This window comes from Callorhinchus milii, unplaced genomic scaffold, assembly GCF_018977255.1.
Source record: "Callorhinchus milii isolate IMCB2004 unplaced genomic scaffold, IMCB_Cmil_1.0 Scaffold2, whole genome shotgun sequence".
In the NCBI taxonomy this organism is placed as follows: domain Eukaryota; kingdom Metazoa; phylum Chordata; class Chondrichthyes; order Chimaeriformes; family Callorhinchidae; genus Callorhinchus; species Callorhinchus milii.
In genome coordinates, this window is record NW_024704743.1 from 2,164,792 (window position 1) to 2,179,479 (window position 14,688).

General features: G+C 37.1%; 1 protein-coding gene across 1 annotated transcript in view; it reads left to right on the forward strand.

Moving 5' to 3' along the window:
- Positions 1 to 14,688, forward strand: part of rbm33a (RNA binding motif protein 33a) — a 73,861-nt gene that overhangs the window by 15,035 nt on the left and 44,138 nt on the right. The window contains exons 5-10 of the mRNA XM_042332544.1: positions 4,006 to 4,333; positions 5,365 to 5,502; positions 6,476 to 6,647; positions 9,571 to 9,758; positions 13,914 to 14,102; positions 14,202 to 14,352. Coding sequence (XP_042188478.1) covers positions 4,006 to 4,333; positions 5,365 to 5,502; positions 6,476 to 6,647; positions 9,571 to 9,758; positions 13,914 to 14,102; positions 14,202 to 14,352 — 1,166 coding nt within the window. The remainder of the gene's footprint in view (positions 1 to 4,005; positions 4,334 to 5,364; positions 5,503 to 6,475; positions 6,648 to 9,570; positions 9,759 to 13,913; positions 14,103 to 14,201; positions 14,353 to 14,688) is intronic.

Sequence of the window (14,688 nt, forward strand, 5' to 3'; positions counted from 1 at the left end):
TCATCTAAATTCATCCCCAAGTTCAAATTAATTGGATGCTCATCTCATTATTTGCAGATATTGCTGGTGCGGTTAATGTATTTGTCTATATAACGCCATTCACTTCATTTCTCATCAAATATTAAATTGCTTTGAGATGTTTATGTGGAAGATGCTATAAAAATGCAAGTGCAAGGATTAAACTTGTTATGGCACCTCATGTCAAAGTTGTACAATATTCATGCAATGTTGTGAAATTTTAAAAAGCATTCCTAAAATCAAAGATTTAAATATGTTTATGTATGGAGTATCAGGATTTTATTTTATGACTACCCCATCAGCGTTCTTAAGTTTTAAGCCAATAATAGATTGGTCACTCAATCCACAAATATTTATGGGACTCAGCTTTATGCGCAATTGGCTGCAGCGTTTCACCCACAAAATACACAGTCACTACACTTACACTATTGTGAAGCGCTTTGAGACTTCTCTAAGACGCGAAAAGACATATCAAATGCAAGGATTATTTTTATTGTTCTTTGTGGTTGGATACTGCAGAGAAAATTATTTGTTTAAGGCGCTATACAAATGTAATTTGTTTTTTCTGAGGTATTTCATGAAAAAGACAAGTTGGAGGGGTTTTTTTATGATGCAAAAACTTAACTTTACTCTTAACCGTCTGAACAGCTCAAGCTATTAAAATAGTGTAACCTTCAATTTGAACCTGTGTTAACTGTATTGTTTACTAAACTATTCACTGTGAGAATGCCATTACTGTTGTCAAATAAGTCTGCATTAATAAGACTGCAGGAAAAAGTTAGAATTTTTTTATCAAAGTTTTGAAACCCAGCTCCAGACTGGAAAACCTGTTTTGCTTGATAGATTTGCATTTGAAGCAAAAAAAATAATAATAATGATAATCCTTGCATTTAATATAGTGCCTGAACATGTCTTGGAGATGCTCAAAGCACTTCAGACTATATTGCCCACGAATATACAGTCAATTCACTTTACAGTATTACACTTTGAGATGTCTCAAGACATAAGGCGCTATATCAGATGCAAGGATTATTATTATTTATTACTATTGCTGTAAAGTGAATTGACAGTATATGTTGGTTGAGTAAAGATTTCATGATCTATGCATAAAAATCCATTGCAGTGGTTTAAGAACAATTTATTCGGATCTTTAATCTCATCTTTAATAACTTCTGTGTTTGGATTTCAAGGAAAGGGTGTGAAGTCATGTACAAAGTTGATTTGTGTCTGCTGTTATGGTAGCAACTTTGGGTAGTTTGAAAATGATCCTCGTTCACTGTACCAAATGTCAGGATTATTAAGGAACATTGTGCTATTATTATGTCATATAGCGCATTTCATGTTGGACTTCACAGGATTTCATGTAAAGTGTAGTGACTATATTATAGGTGAATGCAGCATTGGCAATATGAAGGTAGATCCCAAAATATTTCAAGACTTTCTCAAAACATCATTGGAAAACAGTTCATCTGAATTTTGATCGACTTACAATTTAATAGTTTAATAGTTTGGCAGAAGGCATTATTAGGCATGTTATATTTTAAATTTGTTCTTGTGTTACATTGGAGTAATATTTAATGCAAAAATATTGTCCGTGTGCTTAGCTGCGTGTTGACCATTGCAAGTAGTACTTGAGTAAGCAGTGAGAATCTCAGAACAAAGCACAGCCCAACAGTGAGAATATTACTTCATTATATTCTACATTTGCTGACCTTTTCAAAAGTTGAATATCCATGGCTTCTCATAAAATTTAATTTGTTTCAGAAAACATTAATTTAAAATGGATATAGGATGGGAAATATTAAAACAAATAGCAGCAGTGCCCATTTGTCATTCACCCACTTGGCTCTCGTTACTGCTCCACTAGTTGTCTATTTTTCTTTTTTTCACTGCTTTCTAAAACCTGAACAGGTTGATTATGGCTCAAATTCCGAATACTTTTTTTTAAGTGTGAATTTTTAGTTTTGGTTAGGGTTATCTTTGTTTTTAACGGTTATATCTTAAAAGGGTTACACTTCAGTTATATTGAGAATTGGTAATGTGGAGAGATTGAGGCACCTTGAACAGAAATTATCTCTTCCCTGACACATTATCTTTCAAATAAAAAATTGGACTGATAATGAGAGTGGCTTATAATTCAGTTTTTGTTTGGGTGGATGTGGCATTAAAGGAACTTTAGTTTATGATTTAAAAGCAATAACATCTGCCTTTGAATTTTTCCTCCAGCACTTATTTTCTCTCAATGAGTGTTGAAATAATGATGGTGGAGGTGTGTGTGTGGTGTGTGTTGGGGGGCGGAGATTTGTTGTTAAATTCATCCATAAATTTGTATTTGCCATCTAAGTAACTTCATTCGACTGTAACCATTCTTTTTTTTAATTGAGATCCAGGTTAAGACTCAAGTGCAGGTTAGCTGAAAAGAGGGTATTTTGTTCATACTGTTATGGAAATTTGACGTTTTAAAATAGCTGGTTCTGTACAATTGTATGTACTTCTCATGCTGTCTCTATGCTGGTTATTTTGTCAAACTGCTGGTCTGAGAGTTGGCCTGTGTGCAGACATTTTAGAAGAAATCATTCCCCAGTTTTGTCACTGAAGAAAGGATCGTCTACAAAATGACAGCTCCTAAACTGTTTCTGACCATCAATTCAAAATCTTGTACGACAGAAGTAGGAAAAAGAGATAAATACCAATTTAGGATAGGGCATATTCTTATAGATTTCCTTTCTTCCTTGAAACAAACTCTCATCATGTGTATGTTTAAGTACAAATATATATTCTCCAAAAACACTAATCACAAATGTAATACATTTTTAAAAATCCAGACAAAATGAGATTTTGTAGTAAACAGTATAGAGACCAAACTATCAGACAGCACAAGTGGTGGAATTATGTACTGTGAATGGTTCTAAAACTATACTGGTTTATAGAAGTTTTCAGAAATTTAGGATCATTATAGATGTGTCAAAGGAATGTTTTGGATAGTTGAGTAGGTAGACTAGACAGATTAATAGTCTACTCTTGCCTGAAACTGTTACTGTGACTCTAGTAGAAATTCTCGTTAAGCACTGAAAAGGAGCACTGTAAACAGCATTGCAATAATGGTGATCAAGGAATACATTTATGCGTCTTGCTTAAGATACTTGCTATTCTCATCTGATTTGATGAGATTTAATGTTTCTAATAGGTGACATTTGTTGTTACCCCGGTATGGAATCTCAATTTAGAATACAAAATTAAAACAATACAGATTAGTTGCATACAGTTTTGTTAACAACGTGCGTTTATAGCACGCCTGACACATTTCGAAACCAGAAACGTTTCGAAGTACCTTCCAGAATGAAATTAATTGGAATTGTAGTAAATGTAGAGGCTAAACACAGCAGATAATTAGCACAAACAATGTCCTAAAGAGAATGAGATGAGTAGGCAATTAATTGCAAGTTTTGAGGTGAATTTATATGAGGAGGAAAATTAAGTCAAAATAACCTGGGGGGCAACCCATGTTTCTTGGATATAGTGGAAGGGTGGGGGCAGATGGAACCTAAATTAATGACTTGATCGAAAAACGAATGACAACCCAGAAATCAAATAAATATACAAATATATTTTGTAATTAATCTAGAATATTCTGCAGCAGCAACATCCCTCCAAAAAAAATCTGGTCAATCAATCCACGACTGTTTGTGGGACGCTGCTGTGCATAATTCGCTGCTGCGTTTTGCCCACAAAATATCCAGTTCATTCACTTTACAATACATTCTGTGAAGCACTTTGAGATGTCTTGATGACGTGGTAAGGCGCTGTATCAAATCAAGGATTATTAATAACAATTAAGAAATTAAATAAACAAATAAGATAATCCTATTATCCAATTCACTTTACTATTTGTGATTAGTAAAACGTTGAACACAAGCATTTTCTTAAATCTTTGATTTCTTCTGCAATCTTGTCTTAAGCGTGTAATATAAATGTTCTATCTTTCAGTTATGAAGGTGAATATGTTGAATTCAATGCCTCGGCATCTTTAGAACTGTCCAAAAGTATTGACAAAGGTACAGAAGAGCTATTTGAATATGCAGAGCAAGACCCATATGATCAGAATACGGCCCTTGAAGATGTAGAGGACGCACCAGGGGGAGAAGAATTGGAAGGTTACTCTCAGGATGACTATACTGAAGAAGGTGTGCAGTATGAAGGCGATGAGGCAGTGGAGGACCAAGTGGATTACACGGGAGAGCAGGGTGAAGACGAGATGTACAATGATGAAGTGCTAGACCTTGAAATCAATGACCCTCTAGATGATGAATTTCAAGTAAGCCCTTTTCTCTTGTATCATTTCAGATAACACTTCATCACCAGGGTCCAGGCTGATTTTAAAACTATTTTTGTCCCAGGGGAGGTGTGAAAATTAGACCTATTATCACTCGCTGTCAGTTTCTTTATCTCTTGTCTGACAAAGTTTATGTTGACAGCTTGTTTGGAGGTAGGCAATACTCTTCTGACAGGCTTAGAGACTGCTCTGCATTATGACCTTGAGGGTTGTATCTTTGTGGAAAAAGCCTGCTTTGTCTGATGCAGATACACTGCAATTGTCAAGCACAGTTAAGGTGAAAGGTTTTTATCAGCAGATTGGATGGGATCTGATTGAGTCCTGTAAAGGTGCATAGATTACTGACCTCTTTAGAATGTTAATTTTCCAGAAATGATTGATGTTCTTCACCTCCTTTATTTCAGCACATACCAGCTTTAAGCTGAATAAAGAGATTAACTCTTAGCTGTTAAGATGAGATCTGGTGTAGAAGCATTTATCATCATTAAGTCAGTAAAACCACATAAGAGTATTTTTGAATTGAAATGGAAATGTCACAATATGAATGCATTATGAATGTGATTTTCTGTTGGGGGGCGGGTGGGGAGAAGATGAGAAGATAACATTTGTACACTTTTTAAAACCTTTAAAAATATTCCATATTTTTTTAAACTGTGTATAAATTGGAAGATTTATTGCACGGGAGGCTTGGTTCAATGTTTATGAATTTGGGAAAAAATAAGCTAAATTGGCTAAATTCAACTCTATAAGGTGCTATATCAAATGCAAGGATTATTATTAGTGGAAAAAGTCAGCTAAGATTTCCAAATTATTGTATTGCATTATAACTGGGTTTCACTGTAGTTTTAATGGCAGTAATTTTCTTGCACTAAAACAAATCAGATGTGATATGAAAGGTGCTATATTAAATGCAAGGATTATTATTATGCCTCTGGGTATGGAGGGAAAAATCATTGAATTGGTATCCTTTGCTCAAAAGCCAGTTTTCTGAGAGCATTTTTTATCTTTTTCAGGAAGAAGAGTATACATATTCCACATCCCAGGATGCAGCAGAACAACTTCAACCTGAGGTCAATGAGGAATACGAACATGAGAACATTGCTATGGATTCACAAGAACCGGTTCCAGAGCTTGTTAATGAACCCATCGAGGTAAAATAATCCAAATTGTCGTCGTTTTGAATGCTGAATGTTCTCCACGGAATGAATTCCTGCATTTTGGTTATGGGGGAAGAAGCAGAGTAGAAACCGGGTAGGTCAACTTCAACAGGGGTAGATGGAGAACTTTAGGTTCATCAATGGATCAGACCCGGCACTGTGAAGTGCTCCGGACGCTACCCAGCGTGAAGGGCGTTGTATAAATGCAAGTTATAAAAGCAAATGGGTGATGCCAAAAGTGTATCAATTATTTGACCACTGAATGGATGGTCTTCTGTGCTATAAATTTCTATGGCTCTATGATATGATGGTTACTGTTATAAACTTCATCTTGATTCAAGAATAATCACTTGATCAATTTTTTTGGGGTTGACTCGTGCGCTCATTTGGAAGACTTCGAAATTCAAAGTATAACAGATCGAATGTTTGTTGGAGAATTTTAATCTAATGTGCGATTGTGTATCATATGCAACAGAACCATGTTAGTGAGACAAAGCTTGCACAGGTGTTATTTTTCTTTTATCCAAATTATTTTGTGCTTGTGGGAGGTTGGAAGTTACAACAATATTTTATTTACGTATATTTAAAATCACGTTTGTAAATAAACTTAAATTATGTCACCAGTGGCCCTGTTCTGTTGACTCCTGATTTTACTCACTTATACTTTGCTTTAGTTCTGCAAGTGCTTGCCACCTTCCAGTGCCTCACCCAATTTATTCTTTGATTGTAATCCTGACAAATGAATATTGCTAGGCCATTCAGCCATGAGAGAGGTGTCACAGTTGAGCCTTGTCTTGTCCTCACCTGATGTTCACAAATGAGCACTTCCATTACAGGACAGCAAACAGGATTGTGAATTCTGTCCAGTGTTTTTTCCTCTTTCCTTCCTCTCCTTCCAACCCACTCATGGTTATTGAGGTTAAGCTGTTGTCGAACGACTAAATTAACATTGTCTTTTTGTGCTTAGGTGGTAAACCAAATATGTGAAGCAAAAACAGAAACAAAGGAAGTGTCTGATGATGAGGATGAAGATGATGAAGAATCTGGACGAATCCGTTTCAAAACCGAACGCAAAGAAGGGACAGTTATTCGATTAACAGATGCAGCCAGAAAAAGGAGAAACATTCCCGATACATTGGGTCAGTAATGCAACCCAACAGACCTTTAAATTGAAAAGCTTTTTGATTTACTGATGCTTTAGTTAGGAATATAGGCAATAATTATAAGTAAGTAAATATAGTTTTGTTTCTGTTTTTTTTCCCCATTTAATTGCCTTGTTTCCTCTCCTGACTGCAACAGTTTATGATTGCTCTTGGTCTGTGAATGGAGGCAGTAACCTGTTCGTTACCTGTGTCATTTTGGAACTGGTTTCTGATAGAATGCAATTGGGTAATGATCATCCTCGATTAGTTTGAGTAAATACATAGTACATAGAACTTTACAGCATGAAAAAAGGCTATATGGCCCATCCTGTCTGTGCGGGTTCTTTTGTTGATTTATTTTTTTGGAATATTCATTCCAATTGTTCTTGTTTAGATATCTCTTCAGTTCTCCTCGTAAGCTAATGTGGATTCTGCCTCAACCACTGTTCCCTGTAGGGCATCCCACTTCCTGACAAACCTCCATGTTAAAAAAAATCCTGGTCTTTTCCTTTGCTCCTTTGGTAATTATCTTAAATTGATGCCCTCTAGTCACTGACTCACTGACCAATGGAAATAATTTTTTCCTATCCATTCTATGGAAACATTCTGAATTTTCAAGACCTCTATCAGTTCTCAGCTCAAACTTCTTTATTCCTGTGAAAATTAGGATTCCTCCAGTCTCCGCTTGTAAATAATACCACTCATCCCACTAAATTTCTTCCAAAGCCTTTCTATGCTCCTGATATCATTGACTAATTAGTTGACTGATTAACTGATGAATTATACAAGTTAAGCATTACTTGATTTTTAAAATATATTCCATTGTTTTATATTCCATGTTTTTTTAAAAATTGTGTTATCGTATTCTGGCAGTTTGTTTAGTTAGGAAAGTCAGCTCGGAAAATTCGCAGGAAAGAAAAAAAAATTTCCCCCCCATTCTGAAACGTCAGCAATACAAAATAGGGCTCTCTTTCACTTGAAATGAAAAAAATTGAAACCAATTACAGAGCCAAATTTTTACTTTGCTTGTTATGTGAAATGTTAATAACCAGAATATTTGATTTTGAGATGAAGTACTGCAATTCTTTGTTTCCAGTTATACTCGCCTCTCACCTTAATTCATAATAAACTGTGAGGAGGTTTTTTTTAACTGTTATAGCTGAATAAATGTAATGATTACGGGATGGAAGGAGGAAGCCTTGATCGTGTAGCACAAATTCAGGCAAGGAATTTAGCATGCTTTGTCCACTCCCTGGTTATTTGCATTGGTATATTTTGAAAACCTCAGGATTTTCTAAAGGACCTTAAATGGAACGAGAAAAAAGCTGGAAAAATCAATATGTGCTTACACAAAGAGCAGAACTCCGTAACTGCTCTCAACTGCATCTTGAAGCGGTTGAAAAAGCATTTAGAGGGCAATTGACATTTCAGTTGAAGTTGCAAATGCAATCTCCAGTTCGTCACATTTTGCTGACCTAATGTGACAGCTTATTTCTATTGGATGAAAGCATTCTTGCTAACTGATTAGACTTGTCGTGTGAAACCATTTTATTATTGGCCGTACTGAAATTAATCTCGACATCTAAGAATTTATAATTGCTGATTCACTGTATCACTAAAATATGAAAAAATGTGCTGTGGACCTGCTCAGAATAAAAAAGGCCTTTGTGAGAGTTGGTATAATCTGGCCATTTCATCAACTAAACGGGCTAGGAAGAGTGATTTGTTGATGTGAATGAAGTCCTATTGAATAAAGTTGATGTTGCTGTGAACTACTACAGTAATACTGCCTGAATGGTTTTCTTAATTGCTTTCACGAAAACATGACCAAAAATCCGAAATGTTTTGTAATAAGAATTGTAGACTTTTGGCGATATCAAATTTCGCTCTGCGTTAAGCCACATGAACAGAGGTGCGTTACCATGCACCTGGCTTCATTGATTTTTCCCGTTGAGAACAGCCCGGGGGAGAGAGAGAGAGAGACGGAGAATGACACACTTGCAACATGCACACCTGGGTCCATTTGATGTGCTAAATATTGAATGTGCCACTCAATTGACCCCAATCTACCGTCTCTGGCATACCTGCAGAATTTATACTGTAAGTCATTTTTCACATTGGAGAAGTGCTTAGTCACAGTAGCTGTAAGCTTGTTTGACACTTCTTCCACTACATGTTTGTTGTGGGAAGCTCAAAACATGAATGTTTCACCCACAAAATATACAGTCACTTCACTTGATAGTGTATTCTGTGAAGCGCCTTGAGACGCCTCAAAGACTTGATAAGGCGCTATATCAAATGCAGTGGTTATTATAATGTATCTTTTGTGACTTTCCATGAGATGACACCAAGTTAGGATTGAACAATGTTGTGGCAAGTGTCTGTTAATAAGAGAATTGAGCATTATTGTTTCTTGAAATAACTCCTGTACAATGTATTGGAGTCTGAAGTGATTCCACTGATCAACAAAGAACTATTTTAGTTTGGCAATTCAGTGATGATTTTAATTAAATAGATATATTAAGCTTTAATATATTAAAGCTTTCAATGTTAATATAAATTGTTTTCAAATGCATCACATTTTTGTCAAATTCAAAAAATTTTATGAAACTACCGTTGCAATTTATCTTTTGAGTAATAATATTGATCGATAAGCACTCATGGTTTAGTTGAGCCAACAGAACCAGCTTTTCCTCTTTTAAATAAAAGCCAAAGACAACAATACAACAATTAACAAAAAAATTACAGTTATTATATCAAATGCAAGGAATATTATTAACAGTTTTTTTGCAGCAGCTCTTCTCCAAAGGACAATTCCTTGATAGCTCATCTGACGGTTTGTCAGGCCGGCAGAAATAAGCAACCCTTGGACTCGCATTACATACTAGTTTCAAATTTTCAATGTGATTTCTTGTTCTAGAACTTTCTGATGAAGCTAAGGCAGCACTACGCGAGTTTGAGGAGATGGAACGTCAACGAAAACAGGGAAGAAGAGGGAGACGAGGAGGAGGTCCAGGTAATTTTGGATTTTGTGATCCAAGGAAAGATGGTGGAGGAAGAAGAAGAGACCAGCGACCACCTTTGATGCAGATGCCGCTATCACTACAGGTAAACGCGCATTTCGTAGCTCAATGGTTAGAGCGCTCGCCTCGCAAGCGAAAAACCTGGGTTCAATTCCCGGCAGGGCGAAATGTTGGGCAAGTTTCCTTATTTCACACGCCTCTGTTTACCTAGCAGTACGTAGCAACCCGGTTATTAGTCGATTGGCGGATTGCTTTTCCGGGGATAATAATTCTTGCGAAAAAACAAAATCCGCAGCCAATTCACTTTACAGTATATTATGTGAAGCGTTTGAGACGCGTTGAAGACATGATAAGGCCCTATATCAAATGCAAGAATTATTATTATCATTTAAGTAAGGGATAACTATTGTGTTGAGGGGTATCCCATGCCTTGCAGCCAGAGCTTGCATTGAGCCCAGCATAGGTTCACTGGAGGGCTCTTATTTTGGAGCTCCCAAATTATGCCTTAAACGGATGATTCCTGTTCCAGGCAAAATAATTTTGACTCTTTGTGCTACTTAGAATAGCTTATGCTTACGATTTAAATTAGGTAGATAGAATTTTCTCATTAACAATTGAATAATTTCTGGATAAACTTGCATTAATCACAACACAATTGCTAATCCTCTGGTATAGAATTAATCACATGAAATGGATTACACGAGTATCTAGAGCGAGCATTAAAAAACAGCCATCACACTTTGTAAAATTGCTCTCGGAATTAACTGCCTCTATTCTAAAAGAGGAGGAGAAAGATTGTGGTCACACCACGATAATCTAATTTTTACTCTCGACTAATGACACCCCAGGTCTTTCTCGCAGAAACTCATACAATTATATATCTTCTTAAATGGCATTCCCTCTTCTATTGCACAATCTTGTCCAAGCTGAGTACAAAGTAGGCACTGACTTTTTTTCTGGCCCACTCTGGAGACAGTTGGGTGTTCTATTATTATGTCCTTATCACGTCATTGACACGTCTCACCGACGTGACAAGGTGCTATATCAAGCACAAGTATTATTATTAATGTTTTAGACACTGTTCATACACTTGGAGTTTGTTGCAGTCAGCTACAAAAAAATGTAAATTTGTTAATTTTCTCTGAACGCCCTAAAGTAACATTGTGCATTATGGAAGGTTATAACCACCATCGACGCAAAGCAGAATATTATTTTACATGATCTGCTTTTCTGGGGCAGTGTGGAGTCTCCAATTATTTCCATCTTTAGGATGGAATACTAATGTGCTGAAAACTGATAGCAAAACCCCTGTGTTGAATGTGGATTCTGCAATCTCTGTATCCTTGCATATATTAGTCACATCCGTGATAATATTTAAGAAACTGTTGACAAAATGACAAACTATTATTGCTATTATGTTTGTGATTTGTGCCAAGGGAACATATTCTGTGACCATTGGCATTTTATACCAAAACTGGGCATTTTATTTATTTGTATTTTTGTCTTTGTATAATAACATTTGTTCATCCTGCCCTGAGAGATAAGGAAATATTAAGGTCTGGGACGTTCCCACTGCTCCATGCTTTGAAAACAATATCTTTGTGGCGGTTACATTAGCTTCAGAATGCAGGATATGGAGAATGAGATGAAACTCAATGGCACAATTGGCTGCCTGTACTGAAGTATTTTTTTTTCCTTGTGCCCTGGGGTGGAACCATGTTAGCAGTGCCATTTTTAAATCTTGTTGGTGAAAAGATTGGGGGGAAAAGGGATGGAACGACCTCAAGGAGGAACTTTGATGCATGTGGAGTGGGCTAAAGGAGAAAATAATGGTACCCAGCAACAGCAACTTGCATTTATATAGTGCTTCTCACGCAGGATAGCGTCTCAGAGCGCTTCAAATCTTCAAGTGTCCTGTGCTGAAGTTTCAACTGCCTGAACGTAATGAGAGAACATTTATTTTTTTTGACCCATGAAATCTGTTTCAGCATGTAATGTGAACATTGATACAGCACCATCTAGCAGTTGTGTTGTGTATGTACCCTCGAGTGGCACAGTAACACGAAGCACTATCTATGACTTACAATGTGGTATTTTAAATTATAATTATCCTTAAGTCTTAAAGCCATATTTATTATTGAGCAAAATAGCAACAAGTCGATCTTTTTAACAACCAGCTAATTGTCACGTTACGATGGTATATGTAGCATCGGTGTGGATATATTTTGTCTGAATTCCTGCAGTGCTGCATAGATGGTCATTGGATGAGGAATCTTTTTTTTTGTGTGTTTCTTTCTGGAACGAAAAATTGTGTGCCTGGTTTAATTTTCAGACAATGAAGATGGATAGAATAAATAGCTTTAAATTTGGTGTTTCCTTCGGATGAGACGTTAAACTGAGATCCCATCTGCTTGTTCAGATAGACGTTGAAGGTCACATGACGCTATTCAAAAAGAGAAGGGAGTTTCTCCAGGTGTCCGGGCCATCAATCCCCCTTATTAGAAGAATCTGGGAGGTGGAGATGAACTTGAATGAACAGTATATGAATCAAACTTTGAACCTGTAAATTTTAAAGTGTTCTTTTGTTTTGTAATGCCGAGTAGAATGCTGATCGCCGTGAAATTAGACAAACTGTTTAAAATGATGTATACAGCCTTTTTATGTATATAATAATAATATTATTATTTTTTATGTATATATTTTTTTAACAAAACCATAAGGGCGGTTTATAATAATAATAATCCTTGTGTTTGATATAGCACCTTATCACATCTTTGAGACGTCTCAAAGCGCTTCACCGAATATACTATAAGGTGTAGTGACTGTATATTTTGTGGGGAGTGTTTTATTCTCCAGGTTACATGTACAGTAGCTGTGCCAAAGACATTGGGTTTGCAACCTGCTCTCAGACCTCTGCTGTTGTTTGTCTGAATAGCCATCCACACGGTGCAGTTGCAATTGCCATCAGATGATTCTGTAATGTTTCGCTCCATTCTTATGGTGAAACACTAGGGCCAGCAGATGCCCTTTTTCAATGACACCGATAAGACTGGTGGCCGGGGAATCGAACCTTTGTCCCCATATTGCAGTGTTCTGTGCAACCATAAATTGGTGCTCCAATGTTGCTGCTTCCAATCTTCCGAGTACAAATTAGCATAATTAAATTACAATAAAAAAAATTTGAATGAAAATCATACGTAAACAATTCGAAAGATGCCTTTTGAGAGAACTCTAACCTTTAATCATTTAGATTAGTTTTCAAACTTCAGGCTATAGGGACTAAGCAATGATGGAGGGTTCAGTAAATTTAGCACAGTGTGTTATGCTGGCAAGGTATATTACGCAGATCATTTCTACAATTGTACATTTTGTTTTGAGTTGTCATATTCATAAATCTCAAGTATCCAATTGGTTGACAGTGCAGCATGTGCTCAGCTCATTTTATCCTTAACAAGAATGTTTTGCAGAGATGTAAAACTGTCTGCCTCTTTAGGTGGTAATCCGATTACAATTGGGAAAAGAGAAGGGAGTTTCTTCTGGTGTCCTGGCCAACAATCCTCCAAATAAATTGGTCATTTCATGTCATGGCTGTTTGTTGGAACTTGCTGGTGCAAATAGGAGTTGTGTTTAACAAAAACAAATCACTACAATTAGCTGAAGTTTTTGTTGTGATTTCCAATGTAATATGGGGTATTCATTCTTTCTCTTTTTTAAATCTTCCATTCTTACCTTCATTCAAAATACAATACGTGGATTCCTGTAGCATATTGGTTAGAGCACTCACCTCACAAGCGAGAGGACCTGCGTTTGATTCCCGGGCAGGCCAAAATGTTAGGCAAATTTCCTTACTACACACACACCTCTGTTTACCAGCAGTAAATAGGAACCCGGTTGTTAGTCGATTGTCGGATCGCTTTTCCGGGGGTTATAATCCCTTAAATGTTTTTTTTTAGAAAATAGGATCACTCAATCCACGACAGTTTGTGGGACGCTGCTGTGTGCAATTGGCTGCTGCGTTTCACCCACAAAGTATACAATTAATTCATTTACAGTATGTTCTGTGAATCGCTTTGAGACGTCTCAAAGACCTGGTGAGCAGCTATATCAAATGCAAGGATTATTATAATGTTCTTCATCAGAAAATCATTGGCATCGATATGTTGTATAGAATTCTATTTGTAGTGAGTAAAGGCTGTTTCAATGGATTTATTTTCACGGACGAAACGCTTTTGTGTTGCAGAATCCCCACCCGATGATGAATTTTTCAGATTATACCCCTGGTAGAGGTTCTTTTCAACAACAACAACAACGACGACAGCCGCCACCTTTAATGGGAAATCCTAGGCAGCCTCCCCCATCTCAATTTCCCATTCGCCCCCAGCAGGGGCAGCAGCAGCAGCAGCAACAACATCATCCACCACAGCAACATCCACCTCAACAACATCCACCTCAACAACCACCACAACAACAACCACCACCACAGCAGCAGCAGCAGCAGCGACAACAACAGCAGCAGCAGCAGCCGCCACCACCACCACAGCAGCAACAACATCACCAGCAGCATCAGCAACAAAATTCAGAAACTTCTACTTTGAATCAAACAGGGCCGCCAACGCAACAATCCAAAAACATCCATATAAACCCTCATTTCCGAGGCCCAGTGGTGTCCCCAGTGCAAGGTGAGAGCTTCAGACTGTCGTGAAAGTTGCTTGACTTTGTCTTGTGCGTTTTCTCTCTCCCCCCCGCCCCTTTACAGATTTTCTTCCTACATGGAACCGGTGACTTCTGTTGGAGAAAAGTACCCTCTATACGTACCTCAGCCCAGATGGTGTTCTTGGCATCGGCTGGCTTTCTGCACAAGACCTATCTTCCTCCAAGAATAAATACCTTAGTCAGCAAAGAGATCCTGCCTTGCGCCCACAAATTCAACAAAATGTGTGCTCATAACTCTTAATGTTGGTCTTGATGTGAGTCCATAAGAACCTACCCATCCTTTTTAGTGCAACCAGGGAAGA